The following is a 17580-nucleotide window of genomic DNA, read 5'->3' on the forward strand; positions in this document are numbered from 1 at the left end:
TCCTTGGCCACGTCAGCTTGCGTTCGCCCACTCAGCACTAGCTTTATGATCGCTGCCTTTTTCTCAAGGGTCATGGTAGAATAGCTCCCACGCTTCTTTGACGGACCCGGCAGCACCGGCGGGGCCATGTCCACAGCCCGAGTGCGCACCACACCGCTCGTCAAACACGCAAAAATGAGGCACTTTTCGTTCAGAGCGGTGGAACCGCCGGACGCAAGGAACCGCCGGACGCAAGGAACCGCCGGACGCAATCACAAAACGGCCAAAGGATTGACGGCGCGCCACTCGGTTGACGCGGTCGGAGAAACTCGTGTGACAACACGGCGAATGGCGAACGTATGAGACAAAGCACAAAGGGATAGCTACCCGCGTCAGCGTTGGCGACAAAAGCAGGTTGACGGCGATGACAATCCGACTGCCACCTCGAAGTGGCAGAAATTGCAGGGACCTCTACTGGCAAAAATGGGGCACCGAAACCATGTCAAGCCAATCCTCCTCAATCCAAGATGGCGCCTGTTGTGCCGGCGAAAAGCCGATAAGATGGCAGATTTTGGCTTGCAGGCGACTGAAATTAGTCCGAAAAATCGAACTTTCGGACTTTTAAAGTCCGAAATATCCGTCGCGAATATGTATGCGCTTCTATGGGGTGACTGACGGTGCCTCACTGAAGTCCGAAATATCCTACAAGTCCGAATTATTGGAGTCCGAATTACCCGTCGGCTACTGTACTAACACAGCTCTATACAGAACCAAAACAATGAATAAGTAACTTAATAGGACAGTAATGATAGTTTGAATGAAACCTCACAGTCAAAAAACATACAGCGTTCACCACAGCAACTGATAATCAACATGAAGGGCGCTAATAATACATTCAAACAACCTTAACTGTCACTGAAGCTCAATACATCCACTAAAATGAACAGTAAAAACAAAAGCAACTGTTAAGCCTAAAAGCATGCACTAATGCATACAGGTTTTGCTTTCACAACATTCATTCGTTGTTTTCTTTTTATTTGTTTCCTAAAAAGCCGAGGAGAGGTGTATGAACATTAAAAATTATTAAGGCCCCTAGTTTCCAGTGATTCTGAGAAAAATCGGGGATTTTAGTACCTTTCGCGAAACTACGTGTTAGCAACCACACCTTTTTTTTGATTATTTTGTGCTTTGTTGAAGTCAGCAGGAATGGGAAATGACACAATGATGGGAATGTGATTAATTCAAGTGTTTGAGTTCTCTAGACACACACAATGTGATAACGAACGAAGTTGTGCTGATGTCTTCCGCTCAAGCAAGCTAGCATGTCAAGCACTATGGCTCTTACAAGAACACACCCAGGCTAGCTTGTGTGCGGGTCAAGTCACAATAATGGTGCCTGCCAGAAGCCACATTGTCGCATGTGCACGAAGATACGAATATAAAGCAAGTTCTCTGAATTATCTGCTCCTGAAAGCACCTCACGTTATATTTGTAGACAAGCTAGAAATATAACGCGAAGCGCTTTCAGAAGCAGCAATCTATAAATCTAGTGCAACTTTTTAGTGCGTAAGCACTAATCCGATGGGAACCAGCCCTGAGCAAAATCGTCCGTTGTCTGCTCGCACTGTCTGTCTGCACTGTATGTCTGTTCGCACTGTATGTCTGTTCCCCTAGCCTGAGCACTCCGTCCCGCGGCACTGCCCGCTCTTCGTTGCCTTCTACATAGCAAAAATCCTAGCTTACGCACTGATTCGAACGTAGTAAACATTCTATGTAGTTTTTCTTTTTTTTCCCTGTTCTTTGAGCTGCTCACAGCAGCCTCACCCACCAGGCTAGCGAGCTGCGAGTAAAAACAAACTTCTCGATGACCACAGCCACCGAGGCAAAGAGCGCGACATGCACTAGCGAGAAAGAGCTGCTACAAAAAAAAGCTAGGATTGCAGTAAAGCAGATATTCGCAGAAAAAAAGAAAGCACAGAGTGCTGCGAGAGCGTACTCTTTGGGTTGGGGAATCTTGGCGAGGAGCTCGGAAATCTTCTCGATGAGGAAGTCCCGCCCCTCAACTTGGGCAAAGAGAAAGTTCACCTGGAACAACACAAGGAAGGCATCCTCCATTAGAAGGCAAGACGGTAAGGACAGAGACTGCAGGTTTGCAACAAAAGTAGCAGACAGAACTGCATCATACTCTTTCCCATGTCATCATCTACACTTTTTATTCATGGCAATACTAATTCCATGCCTGTAGTATCTATAGAGCAACCCTGGAAATTCACAAGCTGGGGCTGCAATCAGACGTCTCTGCTGCCAGTGTGTGAATAGCTGTAGTTACTAATTAGAACTGCCTTGACCCGAAAAGGAATCCTCAATGCTTCCAGAGTACAGTCATCCATGATCATGGTGTGAGTGTGTGTGTGTGTGTGTGTGTGTGTGCGTGCGCATGCGTGCGTGCGTGGAGGAGATGCGCATCACAGTCCAAGCAGAAATTCAAATGCGACTCACAGAGAAAGCAGGCTTCCAGTGCCAGGACTGACGCGTCAAACACACACCACAAGTCCATTGACTGGCAGCATAATGCAGTCATCCATGATCATGGTCTGAGTGTGTGTGTGCACGCACGTGCGTGCATGTGTGGAGGAATTGCGCATCACAGTCCAAGCAGAAATTGAAATGCGATTCACAGAGAAAGCAGGCTTACGGTGCCAGGACTGACATGTTACACACACCACTAGTCCATTGACTGGCAGTGTAATGCAACATGGCTGAATGGTAGTGCATACCACCTACAGAGACATCTCTTTCGAAGACACACTGGACATACCATCTATAGAGACATCTCTATTGAAGATACACCGGACATGAGACATATCCTTCATGAAAGTGCCGAGTGTTGGCATTTGAATTGTAATCTATACAATATTTCTTAACGTTTAATTTTCCCTTCTTTCTGTCCTCTGTCACTATTGGTGTCTGCTAGGAAGTACGTCACTTGGAAGCCGCGACTAACAGCAGAGGATGAGAACGAAGGGGAGGCGAGATGTTAAAAAATACAGCCTCTGATTTGTCTCGGGGCTAGCAGCACATGACCAAAACTTTTACCAAGCAAGCTGCAGAGAACTGCCTCGCTCATTTGAGCTCACCAGTGTGCCAGATCAGGCAAAAAATGCTACAGCAAAATCGAAAGCCCTTAACAAGCCCGCAAAGAAACTAACCCACCCTTGTTTTTTCGCCCAAATTCCCATTCTTGTAACAATTAGAGAGAGTCAAGCCACAGGCATTTCTGTACGCCCCTCAGAGTGGAAGCGATGGTGGTGATTTGCAAGTGGAATTTGAAGTTTAACTCATAGGGAAATGTGTTTAACTCTGTGGCAAAGCGGCGACAGAAGAATTTGCAGTCCTGCTCTAAAAGTAATGTGGGACATCTCTGGCACCCTACGCACACCCAACAATGCGCACAGTGAGCAAATCAAAATTTTAATCACAGTGATGACCACTTTTCGCTCGAAGGTATTGGTCAAAGCGAAAAGGACTATCAAAACAAGCTTATCAGAGGCTGTGTTTCTTGACTGGAAACAATATTTTTTTTTTTTCGAATAATATATTTTTTGGCCACGTGCTCATAGTAAGCCTATTCTTTATTTTGGGACAGATACCTCTTGACGCTTTGTGGCAGTCTCAAATTTTACTTCATACCTCGGAAGAAAACCTCTGACGCACCACTTACCATTGATGCTAGAATATGGCTCAAGTATGGGTGTTACTATGTGGCAATTGGGAATAAAAGAAATTGAAATAATCTCGCAGAGGGCCATGTTTCCAATGCCAGCTGTTAGCACTATTTTACCAAATCAGATCAGTTCACTGCTGAAATGTTAGTATACTACAGCTGACTCATGACACCTTGAAATCAAAGCCAACTGAAAATTTGTTCACACTATGGATTAATTAAGAGAAGCCTTATTAATACACTCAATGTTAATGAGACCAAACAATAAGTTTTGAATAACCGTACTGAGCGCCCAGCGTAATTTATGATGACCTATAATACAAACTCACCTATGGGGCAGAAACGTGGAGGCTAACAAAGAGGGTTCAGCCTAAGTTAAGGACAACGCAGCGAGCTATGGAAAGAAAAAATGATAGGTGTAACATTAAGAGATCGGAAGAGGGCGGAGTGGGTGAGGGAACAAACGCGGGTTAATGACATCCTAGTTGAAATCAAGAGGAAGAAGTGGGCTTGGGCAGGGCATGTAATGCGGAGGCAAGATAACCGCTGGTCCTTAAGGGTAACGGAGTGGACTCCAAGGGAAGGCAAGCGTAGCAGGGGGTGGCAGAAAGTTAGGTGGGTGGATGAGATTAAGAAATTTGTGAAGCTACGGTGACTGCAGCTGGCAAAGGACAGGGTTGATGGGAGAGGCATGGGAGGGGGCCTTTGCCCTGCAGTGGGTGTAGTCCGGCTGATGGTGATGGAAAAGAACAGCCATTAGGAACAGCGGCATCAGGGCAACCCGGTACGCACCTTGTTCCTGGTGGTGAGCAGCAGAGCGTTGGAGAGCGAGTGGTGGCTGTCCACCTTCTCGGTCACCTGGAGCAGGCGCAGCGGAATCACCAGGCACACCAGGTTCTTCACCTGCGCCACCCGCAGCCCCATGTGGACACTCAGTTCAAATCCAAATGGCTTCTATGCTCCATGCTTTTACACCAGCAGCAATCAGTGAACTGTTGCCGAGAACTGATCCTAGCGGCAAAGTAACAAGCTCGTTTCAGCAGATCTTCTGCCCACTCCCGAGCTCACACTTACCCTCAATGGCTTGGAACAACCTGCACAACATTCCCTCAGTCAAGTACGCACTTCTCTACATCTATTGTCATGCCCTTTTTGCAGCTTTCTCCAGTATAAAAGGCATCACTGTTGGCAAAGCATGCTGCAACCAAAAGCAAATGTACAAACGACACCAACAGTGAATGTACAAACGACACCAACAGCAAACGTACAAACGGCACCAACAGCAAACATACAAATGACACCAACAGCAAACGTACAAACGACACCAACAGCTGCAGCTGTTGCACCTCATTTCCATGTATCCTTGCAGCTCTCCTTCGACATCCAGAGTAGCATTCTGCTGCAGTTGCTGATTATGAAAAACTAACTAGACCCTGCCACAGTAGTTATAACGTTAACGACTTTGACTTGGGCCAATGCCATTTTAACGTCAGAAAAAGTGACAACATTTATGCTGCACTGCGTAATGCGCAATCTTCAGCGATAGCTGTTAGCCACATGTCCGAGCGTGTGCGCCGTAATGTAGCGCACCCAGAAGCACCACACATGTGCACGCGGACCAAACAGCTATAGCTTGAGTGTCGTGCACTACGCAGCCCAGCATTCAACACAGCAGAGCGCCATGGCGAGTAAAGCACTGCAAAGGCTACCAGTGGGAGGGAAGTGCACCACCACCTGCTGTGCACACAGCACGGCGATGGCTTTGACAGAAGAAGCACAGTAGAGGGAAGTGGGAAGTGGGAGAAGGTTGCTCGATGAGTGGCATTACTGGCCAGTCAATAATGCATTATTGCAATGCACAACAAGCATTACTGATATAGAGTCTCGCGCCTCCAATTTGTCAAAGGTGCTGGGTGAGAAATGGTTTCCTCAGAGTTCTCTCCTCAGTTATGTGAAACAGCTCAAACGGGCATCACTGCCAGTGCAGTCGCAAGCAAGAAAGATTAGCACAATGACGTCACCGGAGCAATGAGAGTCGCAATGTATGGCTGCTGCGACGCTGTGCTTTGTGAACACACTTGGCACTTTTGTTATCGGCGCGCTCGTAACTGCAGTGGTAAGCGTTGCTATCTGCCACTCCAGTGACATTTCACTACACAAATGCAAATCTTTTCTCACTAGGCATTGTATTCCGTCTCAATATGCCTGACTAGGGTCACTCTGTCAGGGACCTTCCAGCACCGATTTCAGAGTAGTAGTCAGTGGAAACCTTAATTATGCGCTGAAAACAGAGAGGTCGCTTACCCTGCTCTCGAAGCAGATGTAGTTTGGCGAGAGGTAGAGCTTGCCCCGGACGGTGTGCTTGTTGTAGGGCGTCCACAGGCAGCACTCCATGCTGCCGTCAAGTCGCTCGTCCAGGGGCAGACGAAACGTGGTACTGCGTGCAGATATCAGAGTTGGAATAAGACACTGCACACTAATGGCAAACCGTAGCCAGCTGTAGTTTTGCTACGTTCTACAGCCTCTACACATTGCTGCTTCACAGAGCAGAAGCTGTCTGGAGCAGCAATTTGTTAGATTAGAATCCCCAACAGCTGCCTCGAACACTAGCGAAAATGTGTAACTTCTTTCTCAGTTTGTTCAGCGCCAAACTTTTGAGAGCACCTTTCATTCATTGCACTGCCCTGGCGGTATTCTATAACATGGTGAAAATTAACGGAGCAACTTAACCATGTGCTTTAACAATGACATCACAAATGAAGAAACTTAGCTAATCCTATTCTTTGAAAAACGCAGCATGGAAACCATACAGTAGGCACTTTATAAAGTGACAGATTAGCCGCTGTCTACTTAGTTTCCCATGTGCACATGACACGAACAATCCACTTCTCGAGACCCATGCCACAATGCATTCTTGCAAAAGAGAACAGCAGCGGAACCCATAATGAGGCTACCCTCAAATCTCAGTGAAATCAAGGTAGGCACACTTCCAAGCATTGTTTTAAAGCAGTGGGAACCACAAGCCAGCACTGAAAAACACTAGCCCACTGAATGCCAACTTTTATTTATTTATTTACCTATTTCAAAATACTGCAGGCCTATGTGGCGCAAGCAGGAGGGGCAAACAATATAACAATCACACACAAAGAAACAAAAAACAACACACAGCATCATTCGGCGATAACAAAGGGCAGATAAAAAGAACAGCATTAAAAAATACAAAATGAGACAACTTAACCAAAGAAATATTCATCCAATGCGTTGCTAAAATTACTATTTTGAAAAAGGGATTCTGGGAGCAAGTTCCAACCGGCGGAGATGGTTCGGGGGAAGAAGCTATACTTGAATGCATTTGTTTGTGCAAAGATAGGCTGCAGTGTGTGTTCGTCGTAGTGCGTCGTGTTCGTCTGGTGGTAGAAGGTTGAACATAGTTAGGTACTGGAATGTTTACCACGTATGAAAGAATCTTATGAAGGAACAAAATTCAATTTATTTTGCGGCGGTCTGAAAGAAATGGGATATTATTAACTCTTAACATGCACCAAGTGAAACATAAATGACTGCAGTCAAAGAGCAATCAGAATGCAATCAGAATGGATGGGATGAAATATCATGCAGAGATGAAATCAATGCCAATTACAAAGCCAACAAAAACAAAAGAAAGGCGGGAGGAAGTGCTCCCTTACCGGTAGGCCTCGCTCTGGGCCCTGGCGTCCAGGTCCCTCTTGAGCAGCGGCAGCTTCTTGGGTGCATTGCGGCTGAGCTTCCTCGAGAGCTGCTTGTCCGCCTCGAACGTCTCCTCCGAGATGAGTCTGCAGAGAGACAGCCAGAGGACTCAAATAGGGACACCACTGTGACACTGTTCATGAGCTAGGAGCCGCTCGTAACATGCCCACAGTGGACTGCCTTGTGTAAGAAGCCGGAATAACCCCTAGGCCAGACCTCTCCTTTATTCGTTAAAGTTTTTTTTTTCTCTCTCTCTCTCTCTCTAGGCCAGTGGCCAGAGGTGTACACCCTGTCAGAGAAGGTTTGGTTAACAGACAGAGCCAACAGCCAACCAGGTTTAGTGCCAATGCCACAGGCCATTTCTAGCCGACACACCCGGAACTTGCCTCGGCAAATAAGACAGCGCAGTGCACCTGAAAAACCTCCTACTGGGAAAAATATTAACAAACGAGGTGCGTAATAACAAAGGTCACCTCCGCATCATAAAGGCAGCCTAACCGGGACAGGTTCTGCTCATGTAAGAGGCAGAAATGTACCAGAGCCACATAATACAAGAAGCTGCACGGAGAAAGAACCTCTGCGTCGTTAGTTCCTCATGCAGCAGTTGCCAAACTGTTGTTGGCAAGATCAAGACAGTTCCAAGCTCTCCCAAAGAGGACATACGACAGCTCTGCCAGTACCAGTAGCCACTCGGAAAGATGCACATTTTGCTCCAATAGGCCAGCTTGAATGATTGGACACGGAGTACAGAGAGGTAGACCGGACACATTACTCAGGCCGGCCTACCCAAATGGAATCGAAACAACTTGCCCAGAATCATACTACTCTACACAATCCCCACAGCAGCTTGTGAGCCAATTTACTCCAGCATGCATATTATGCAAGTACTGCAGTACTTGTGTGCCACATAAAGCATGAAGACATTCGAGAAGGCTGTGTACCGGACCCACTGCCACACAGCTGTTGCCTTGGAGGGAGCTGCTGAGGTGATCAGTCTGTTGATATTAATGGACAACTACAAAATTTGAATAAAACTTCCACTGACTTTCAACCAAAGACAACATGCTCTCTTGAGTGGAGTGCACTCAAGATGAAGTATTGAAATCTGACAGTAGGTAACAGTAGGATGGTTACAATGGCAAGCAGTTTCGGTTTTCACGTCTTCTTCAGGTTGTTCAACCGCAGTCAGTGTAAAAATGCATGAATTTTAAGCTGTAGCATCTATATCACAAAACGAACCTTGAAACACAGTAGGAGAACAAACGAGCTGCTTTTCAGATTAATTTAGCCGGTTAAATACGAGAGGGATGACTAATCCAATAACAGCAACAATATTGTCAAACCTTTTCACAACCTTGAGGTTCACAATTTTGCCAAAGCTTGGACGGAGACAACCTCCCTCATGAAAACGTTAGTAAGTGACCTGAGGCGTTCCTCGTTCCCAAAGTTTCAATTGCTGTTTCAGCTGATGGGACTACAGCACAACTTCTCTCTGGAATGCATCAACACTTCGAACAATTCATGTTCTCTTGCATTTACTAAACGAGCTCCAACGAACGTGCAAACTTACTGTCTCATGGCGAGGTTCGCCAGCTGTTCCATGAGTGCAAAGGTCTCCACAATGTTGGTGAACATGGAAAAATAGTGCTGCAACCAAAAGAGAGAAGGCCAAACTGCATCAGTCTCATAACAAACCCATGCTATCCTCTCAGTTCGTATGCCAGCGCCTCCCAATACATTACACTGCTCACAATTGATTGCGTTACCCACTAAAAATGGGAGAGGATAAACAGAAATGCCAAGCACACTTTCCCATCACTCGATGATTGGAAACTGGACAAATCACTACTAAAATGCTAGAGCTCTCTCTTGACTTGATAAAGAGAGTAATGCTATCGGTTGCCGAGTGAAACAGGACAGCATCTTCAAAAAGCAACTTCAGTGGTGCCTTTAGTATGGGTATTGGCTCTGTGTATGGTGGTGAATGACAAAGTTACGAAATGCACACTGATATTCACACCACAGCTACAGTACAGTCTTGCGCTACTATGTAGACACACTGCAGCACAGTTAGAAAGTACTGAAAAGTCTGCATCTTTAAGTTTTCCCTGAAGCCTCAGAATTCTTACCACAATCAGGAATCCCTGACGATCACATTCACCAAACTTCCCTGGAAAAATAGAAATAAAATAAAACTGGTCTTGTGGCTTATGAGGGTTTAACATCCCAAAGCGACTCAGGCTGTGAGGGACACCGTAGTGGAGGGCTCCGAATAAATTCGGCCGCCTGGGGTTCTTTAACGTGCACTGACATCGCACAGTACACGGGCCTCCAGAATTTCGCCACCATCGAAATTCGACCGCCGCGGCTGGGACAACTGCATGCAATCCCATGAAAAAGTTCAATTTTTGAAAATTAGATTTTTTTAATGGTTAGTATTAATTTATTGCATCAGTAGATTTAAAGGCGCAAAAACTGCGCTGTGGGATAATCTAGATCTGGCATCCTTGCATTTTGCATTTTGGCGACCATGGCCAGATTTGATATCACGGCCTTTGTAGCAGGACACCTCAACCACACTACAGAGGGAAATTCCAGTGAACGAAATAAAAGAAATGTCCCATGACCAAGCTTTCACACGTGTGTCTGGCCAAGTCTGATGCCACTGTGCAGAAAAAAAAAATTCTTTCATTTTGCCTAAGTAACCCTCACAGAAACATAACACATCCTTAAGGGTATTGGTGAGCTCGCTAGCAAAATACAGAGAGGGACAAACACACAGGACGAAGCGCTTTCTAACAACCGCTTATTGTCTGAAGCGCTTCGTCCTGTGTGTTTGTCCCTCTCTGTATTTTGCTAGAGCTCACCAATACCCTCAAGGATGCATTTCCAACTAGCCCCAGCAGTAGCTCTTTCCACATAATACTTCTTTTCGCCCTGTGCAAATATGCCCTTGAACAATATCTTGTTTTTTCTTTTTCCCTCCTCTTCTAGGTTCATGTTCCTTCCCTTTAGGTATGGTTATGGAACAGTCCAGCAAACAAGAAGGCAGGGAGGTGACAAAGATTGCAGCTGGTGCCTGGGCCAGTTAGTGTTCGGCTGTCTTGTCTTCGCTGAGCAACATAATGTTCCATTGTAAAAAATTGGCAGTGGCTTAGCTCTGGTTGAGCCTGGATGTACAAGCGAACAGCTGCAGCGATGCTTGGTTTGACGTCATGGCTGTCGCAGTTCGCGCACCATGCACTGGGAGCACCACGATAACTGCGTAGGCAAGCGCGTTATACATAGCCCTCCTTGCGCATGCGTAGTAACTGTGGTAAACACGCGGCTGCAACGAAAGGTCAAACGGTGGCGAGGAGGCGATCGCGCAGTAGTAGCGGCGGTGAAGAGGCGGCGCACATGCGCAGCTGCGCGCAGCTGCGCGCAGCTGCGTCGAAAGGTCAGGCGGCGGTTGCGGTGGCGGCCGCTCCGACCACCTGCGCCTCTTCTGTGACGTCCCTCGGTTCTGCGCACGCGCAGCTGTGGCTGATTCTGATCACGGAGCATACGCCAGACCCGGTGTTGACTAGCCTGGTGAAGCTTTTCGCTTCAAAACAAAAAGAAACCATCACAACACCTAATTCAATTATGTGATGGCAATGCAAATGCATTCGAAGGTCTTCATGCCTTTGGCGGAAATTATAGGTGGGGCTTGTGAGACACAGATTGCTCTTCCCGAGCAATGGTCTTCCTGAACACCACCTGCCATGGGTCGGCAGGCAGAGCTTCACAGAGACGAACCTGCTCTGGTGATGTCACCTTTTGTCTAGTGACGTGACGCCTGACCAGCTAACGGGATTTCTCCGCTCTGGTGACGTCACTGATGATGTCACTGCCCACCAGCCAATCGGGATTTTTCTGGACGATGCTGGATGGTGCCAGCATTTTTGCTCCGGTGAGATTTCTATGCTACCACATAATAATGTGAACTTATACTCTAAGTTTTGTGCCCACAACATATCAGAGGAGGTAATAGATACAGACCCCAAGTACATCTTTCAACGAATGCAGTATGTTGCAGAGAAGCAAGCACCCACGATTACAGTCGCAGGGTTCATGCCAGTTTTCAGCCATGAAATTCAAGGATTTTCAAGGACTTCCAAGGACCCCTGACTTTTTCTTTCAAGGACTTAGCTACACAGCATTTTATTAAAGAAACATTTCTTACATCCCACGTATCTAGCATTTATTGCACAAGAGACTTTTAATGTAAAAAATAAACCTCTCTTGAGGGCCGTTTACCAGCAACGAGTTGCTAGTAAGAGCGGTAACTGCGATACCAACAAATTTTTGCCGTTTCTACCCTCAGCTGCACCTCACATCTGTCCTGCGTCTGCAAGCTTCGCTGTTGAAAGCGTCGTGGAACTTGACCACATCTTTATTTTATTATAAGCTGATGGATCTGACATCTAGCCGTACCAAAAGCAGACCTTTCAGTCAGCTTTGGCCGCTTTAGAGGCACCGTCGGCTGCGGTTTCGGTGCGAAACAGGCTAGGCCTAGCCAAGCAGCAGCGTCGCCAGACGTGCCTGCGCGCTGCATCATTTCAAAAAGATTGGCACCTGAGCCAGCATGCTCAGTCTTTGCTCAACAAAGCTGTTTTGACTTTTCTGGTGCAAACTTTATGTATGTATAGCGGGCCAAGCGGTGCTTGATCACTGTTGCCCGCATGAAGGAAAATTTCCTGCATGGCGGCACAGCTGTGGGTGACGCTGAAGCCCCTATAAATTCGCTTTTTTATGGTGGACAGAAAATTTTACAGAATCACTTTAGGTGAATCCTGCGTTGCATTAGTGTTGCTGTATATGCTCCCTGCGGGAGCATATACAGCAACTGCATCGCAACTGCATAGACTTCCTACGCTTACGGCACACCAGGTTCCGTGCCCAAACCGCGTTAACACTCTGTCTCTTTTCGCTTCACACCCAAACCTTGCTCTTGGGGCAGGTTACGAGGTAATGGAAACCATGTGCGGCATCGGGCGGAGACAGTGGGGCTTCGTGTGCGTTTACGCAGAGCTCTTGCCAAAGGGACGGCGACCAAAGCTGCAGAGGTGGAGTTCCAGTGAACTCATTTCCAACAAGATAATTTGTGAAAAAAAAGAAAATTTAAAAGATACTAGCATTTTTCCACGGCCGTCTCCCTCATCACACCAGAATTCAAGGGTTTTCAAGGACCCCACTAAAATTCCCTGACTCTCAAGGCCCTTGAAAACACTTGTTCCAAATTCAAGGGTTTTCAAGGTTTTCAAGGGCCCGCATGGACCTTGCAGTCGTAAGCCACTTTTCACTCTTTGAGTTGTGGTTTATGGTTTAGTTTGGTTTACGGGGTTTTAACGTCCCAAAGCAACTGAGGCTATGAGAGACGCCGCAGTGAAGGGCAGCGGAAATTTCGACCACCTGGGGTTCTTCAACGTGAACTGGCATCTCACAGAACGCGGGCCTCTAGAATTCTCGCCTCCAAAGAAATTCGACTGCCACGGCCGGGATCGATTCCGCGTCTTTCAGCCGGGCACCATAACCGCAAAGCCATGAGTGTACAATGAGTGTGCATTGTCCACTCTTTGAGTGTACAATTCTTTGAGAAGCAAAAAAAAAAAAATGGTGAGTCACCTTCTTCTGCCGGCTGGCAACCATGATGGTCTCTGGGAACAGGAAGTTGTTGCTCCTCTCCAGTGTCTGGAAGTGAAAGAAAGGCGTAGTTCTTGACAGGTATGATCAAATAAACAACTATAATGTTCAAGGTAAGTGCAATGGCCACGACCCATGCGAAAAAGAAACAGCTCATTTAGTTAAATGCCATGACATAGGAAAGGGTGCACCTAATCCGCAAGTGGGAGCATATATTCAAGCTATACAGTCTCGAGCACTGTGCACATTTCTTACAGGCGAACTGCCAACATCTGGTTGTTAAAACACTTGAGGTGATGAACAGGTCAAAAACAGAAACCCTCTCCAGACGTCGTTCCCTCTCTTCAGTCTACCCGCTCTTCCCTCTACCCAACCCGTCACCTACCACCCTCGTCTTCACTATCCCTTGAAAGTGGAGAACGTGATTTCCACCCATCCACTTTGCCACCACTTGCCAACCGAGGCTTCAGACAGACTGACATGCTCAGATCTCGGCATCGCACGTGCTCATGTGCCAGTTGCCTTTCCGAGATAAAAAGGTGTGCACGTGCGAAGCGCACCCGTGTGTTGACTTTGAGTTCGTTGCACCATGCGTTATCACGGTGCGGAGATAGCCAGATATCGACGCCATACGTATCGCCTGCAGCGTACGGAAAGGCACGTGGTGTGCCTGCTCGTGGGTTTGATAACAGCTATGCTGCAGAAGGAGCAAGATGATAAAAAAAAAAGAATTCTGGGCAAGATAGAAAGCAAAATCAGTTAAAACACACACAAACAGTGGCCACTCTAGGATACAGCAAGAAAAAACAAAAGAAGGTTGAAAGCAGAACACTAGACCAGAGCCATTTTCGAGAGGAATAACGTGAGCTTGTTTTACACTCTGTCTTCATCTCACTTCATGCATAGTGCCACAAATGCTGTGTTTGCAATTACGGTGTCCTCTCTGAAATGCTATTTTATTCATCCATTGTTTTCATGTAACACATATGTAATGCAAAGACGAGACAGCAGCTGGTCCTCAAGGGTAACGCAGCGGATTCCAAGAGAAGGCAAGCGTAGCAGGGGGCGGCAGAACGTTAGGTGGGCGGATGAGATTAAGAAATTTTCGGGGATACAGTGGCCGCAACTGGCAAAGAAGGACAGGGTTAACGGGAGAGACATGGGAGAGGCCTTTGCCCTGCAGTGGGCGTAGTCAGGCTGATGGCGATGATGTTAACAGGGCACTTCTGTTAAGGTGTGCTTCTGATAAGAAACAAATTTTCTGGGTTCATCTTAAAAGGAGTCTACAGTAAGAAGAAATAACCGAACGAAGGTGGCATTTCAGAGTAGCACCATGTGTGCGCGACTGCCCTCCGACTGACCGTGATGTCGGTCCACCGCAGCAGCAGCCGAGTGGTCTGGCCAAAGAGGAACGAGTGGAAGGCCAGGTGCTGCATGCTCAGGTAGAGCCACCCTTGCTGGGGAAGCTTGCCCTTCCAGAAGCTGCACGAGTAGTCTGGAACAGGAATACGTACCCCTCAATCTGAACACTCTGCTGCGTGACTACACATGTTTGCATTTTGCCCCTGCAGCAGAAAATCTTACTACAGGCCACAACTGCTCAATTTCTAGCCGCAAAACTCCCTGCGAGACTCATGTTTAGAAATCCGACAAATCCCATTTTGAAAATCTCGTTAGTCCAAGACATGAAATTGTAGCAACTGTGAATTCACCCTCAGAACAGCTGCAGCAGACACAGGAAATGGCTAGGTACTGAAGCTCAGTTCTGAAACGTGCAAATCAATAACAATGGCTATGGTCGCCTTGATGTATACGAGGGCAAGGCTATCTTTTCTGACAGAGGGCTAGGTCGGGGTGGTTGGTTCATGTTGAAGGAAATGATGAAAGAGCGCTGACAAATGGAACGGGAGAAAAGAAGAGACATACATAAGTGCTGTTTAGGAACGACAAAACAGCGTTGACAAACAGGATGAGAGAAAAGAAGAGACACTCACAAGCGCTGTCTAGCAACCATGGTTGCTAGACAGTGCTTGTGAATGTCTCTTCTTTTCTCTCATCTCGTTTGTCAGTGTTTTTCGTTGTTTTGTTTTCTTTTATACTTCGAGGTCATTACAACCTCGTAGAATCTTGCCACAACTGCTGGAACCACACCCATTTTTTTGGACTATTCTAGCAATACTGTGACCTCAGTTTAGTTTGTAGGCTGCGTTAGTTACTGATATTTAAAACAGATACGACTCGGGGTTAAGCATCTATGTATTCGTATTTTGCAGAAGCCATTTACTGCGTTCACTCTGGAAAGGCATGCAGGTTAGAGATAATTACACCAGTCTATGCATATCCACACAGGAACTGCTTTTTAGAACTAGATGCGGCTTCTCCCAATGCTTGCCAAGTAAGTGCTTTTCACATTCAACAGTGGAAATACAAGTGAGTTCATTTCTTAAAGGTGAGAGAGTTTGCTTAGAGGCTCTCCCTGAGGCAGCAAGGTCAGCAAGACAGCAGCTACGAAGCCCCCGTGAGAGGCCCCACTCACAGTTGACCAGCTTCTCCTGGGGGGGCAGGTTGAAGACGGTGGCGAAGCGGTTGGCGTTCACCCGGAACTGGGCATTGTCCTGGTCCACCTCCGGCAGGGTGACCTCCCGCTGGGCCACCAGGCTGCGGATCTTGCAGCACACAAACTCCGTCGCCTCGTCCTCCGAGTCAAAGGACTCTGCGCACGGCAGGGGGGGAGCGGCCACGCAGGTATAGGTCCCACCCCATTGGCTCGCATTTCCCACGACACGACAAAGCGTCTTCGTACGGTATGTTACGGTTCCCCGCGGTATGACCTCCTGAAGCTGGACACTAGCTAAAAGGAACGGCACCAGGTGGTTCCTTATCACATAGCAGCGCGACACTGTGCAGTCATCATCGTCCGTGCAAGCTGCAAACCTACACATCCCCTTCCCCATGAATCCTAACTGCACCCAGCTACTCCATTCAACACTGTCAATGCCACGCCCCCACACCCCTAACACCAACTCCTCCCCCCCCCCTCGACTGCATACTCCACCCGTCTTCTCAAGTACTCACACGAAAACGCTCTCAGAACTAGCGCGAGTGAAATGGCAGAAACACAACCCACATCCAACAACCATGCTCGGAGCTGCTGAACACTCGGTAGCCGGGATTTGTATTACCACAGGAGTAAATTTCCTGCCCCTTTTTTACATTTTACACCCATCCGAATGTAGCAGCCGTGGCTGGGATTTGAAATCATAACCTTGAGTTCGGCAGCCAAACGTCAAAGCCAACTGGGCGACCATGGCGAGTAGAATGTGTCTTGGATATGTAGTGTTGCAACATACTCTTATATTTGCAGTTATTTTTTAAAGAGGTATTTCCTTCAAGCACTACCGGTTTTGATTTTAATGTTGCATACATAACACTTGCATAGTTGTTAAGTAGACAGGGTGTATCATTTCATTCAATACACAATAATTAGAAAAAGATAATCAGAAAGCTACTTCAAACGAGTAAAATAATAAGGCAATGTTTACAAATAAGACTGCCTAAGTACCTGTCCAGCCGGACAAACCAATACAAAAACAATGCTCCACATAAATTATGGATGTTTATAAAAATCTACTACACAAAATTAAATGACTAGTATATACTGTATTATTTATTTATTTATTACATACTACCAGTCCTTTCCATGACTAAGGTAGGAGTGGAAACATTACATTGTATAGTGACAGAAATACCATGACAACTGGCACAAACAAACAAACCCGTAACAAAATATGCTTACTAAGTACTACACAAATGGTCATAAAGCAGAGACGAAAACTCATCACGAGATTCCACAGACACCACGTCATCAGGTAGCCGATTCCAGTCATGTGCGGTCAGCGGAAAGAAGGAATATTTAAAGCAATCTTTAGCAGCACGGAATTCTTTGACATATCGAGTGTGTTTATTACGGGTTATGAGAGATGTGCACTCCTTTATATAACATTGCTTATCAATCCCAACAGTTTCATTCATAATGTTATAAAAGAGACACAGTCGTTTATGTTTTCGTCGAACAGAAAGGAGCGGTAAGTTGGCTTCGCGGTACAAAGGAGATACTGAATCTTTCCTCTGAAAGCAGGAGAATATGAAACGTTAATGCGCGCCTCTGCACTAACATTTTGCTTTTCGGGTCCCACACCTCGCATGCGTACTCCAGCAAAGCATGATGCACGCTTTTGCCTCTCACTACTAGGCGTCTAGAAGTCAATGTTAACTGAACTGCAAAGAAATGCACGGAGTACTGGCAATGAAGTTGCATGGTCTCCTCTGTTTTCTGACAGTAATAACCTTGGATAAAATGCGACTGCGCCTTATCACAACCTGGCAACTCCGATGTAGCAAGAAAATGGCCAAGCAGTGTCCCTAGATGCCCACTGCTTGACTGCGTTTCAATCTATATGAGAGCATGCAACATGCTTTGAACT

General features: G+C 46.7%; 1 protein-coding gene across 1 annotated transcript in view; it reads right to left on the reverse strand.

Annotated features, from left to right (window-relative positions):
• Positions 1-17580, reverse strand: part of Tbc1d8-9 (TBC1 domain family member 8/9) — an 82101-nt gene that overhangs the window by 50324 nt on the left and 14197 nt on the right. The window contains exons 5-12 of the mRNA XM_089586887.1: positions 15633-15809; positions 14458-14591; positions 13079-13144; positions 9000-9076; positions 7390-7515; positions 6008-6140; positions 4496-4606; positions 1976-2064 (exon numbers count right to left, since the gene is read on the reverse strand). Of these exons, the coding sequence (XP_089443013.1) occupies positions 1976-2064; positions 4496-4606; positions 6008-6140; positions 7390-7515; positions 9000-9076; positions 13079-13144; positions 14458-14591; positions 15633-15809 (913 nt within the window). The remainder of the gene's footprint in view (positions 1-1975; positions 2065-4495; positions 4607-6007; positions 6141-7389; positions 7516-8999; positions 9077-13078; positions 13145-14457; positions 14592-15632; positions 15810-17580) is intronic.

Source organism: Amblyomma mixtum, chromosome 4 (assembly GCF_055824585.1).
Source record: "Amblyomma mixtum isolate Tamu chromosome 4, ASM5582458v1, whole genome shotgun sequence".
Classification (NCBI taxonomy): domain Eukaryota; kingdom Metazoa; phylum Arthropoda; class Arachnida; order Ixodida; family Ixodidae; genus Amblyomma; species Amblyomma mixtum.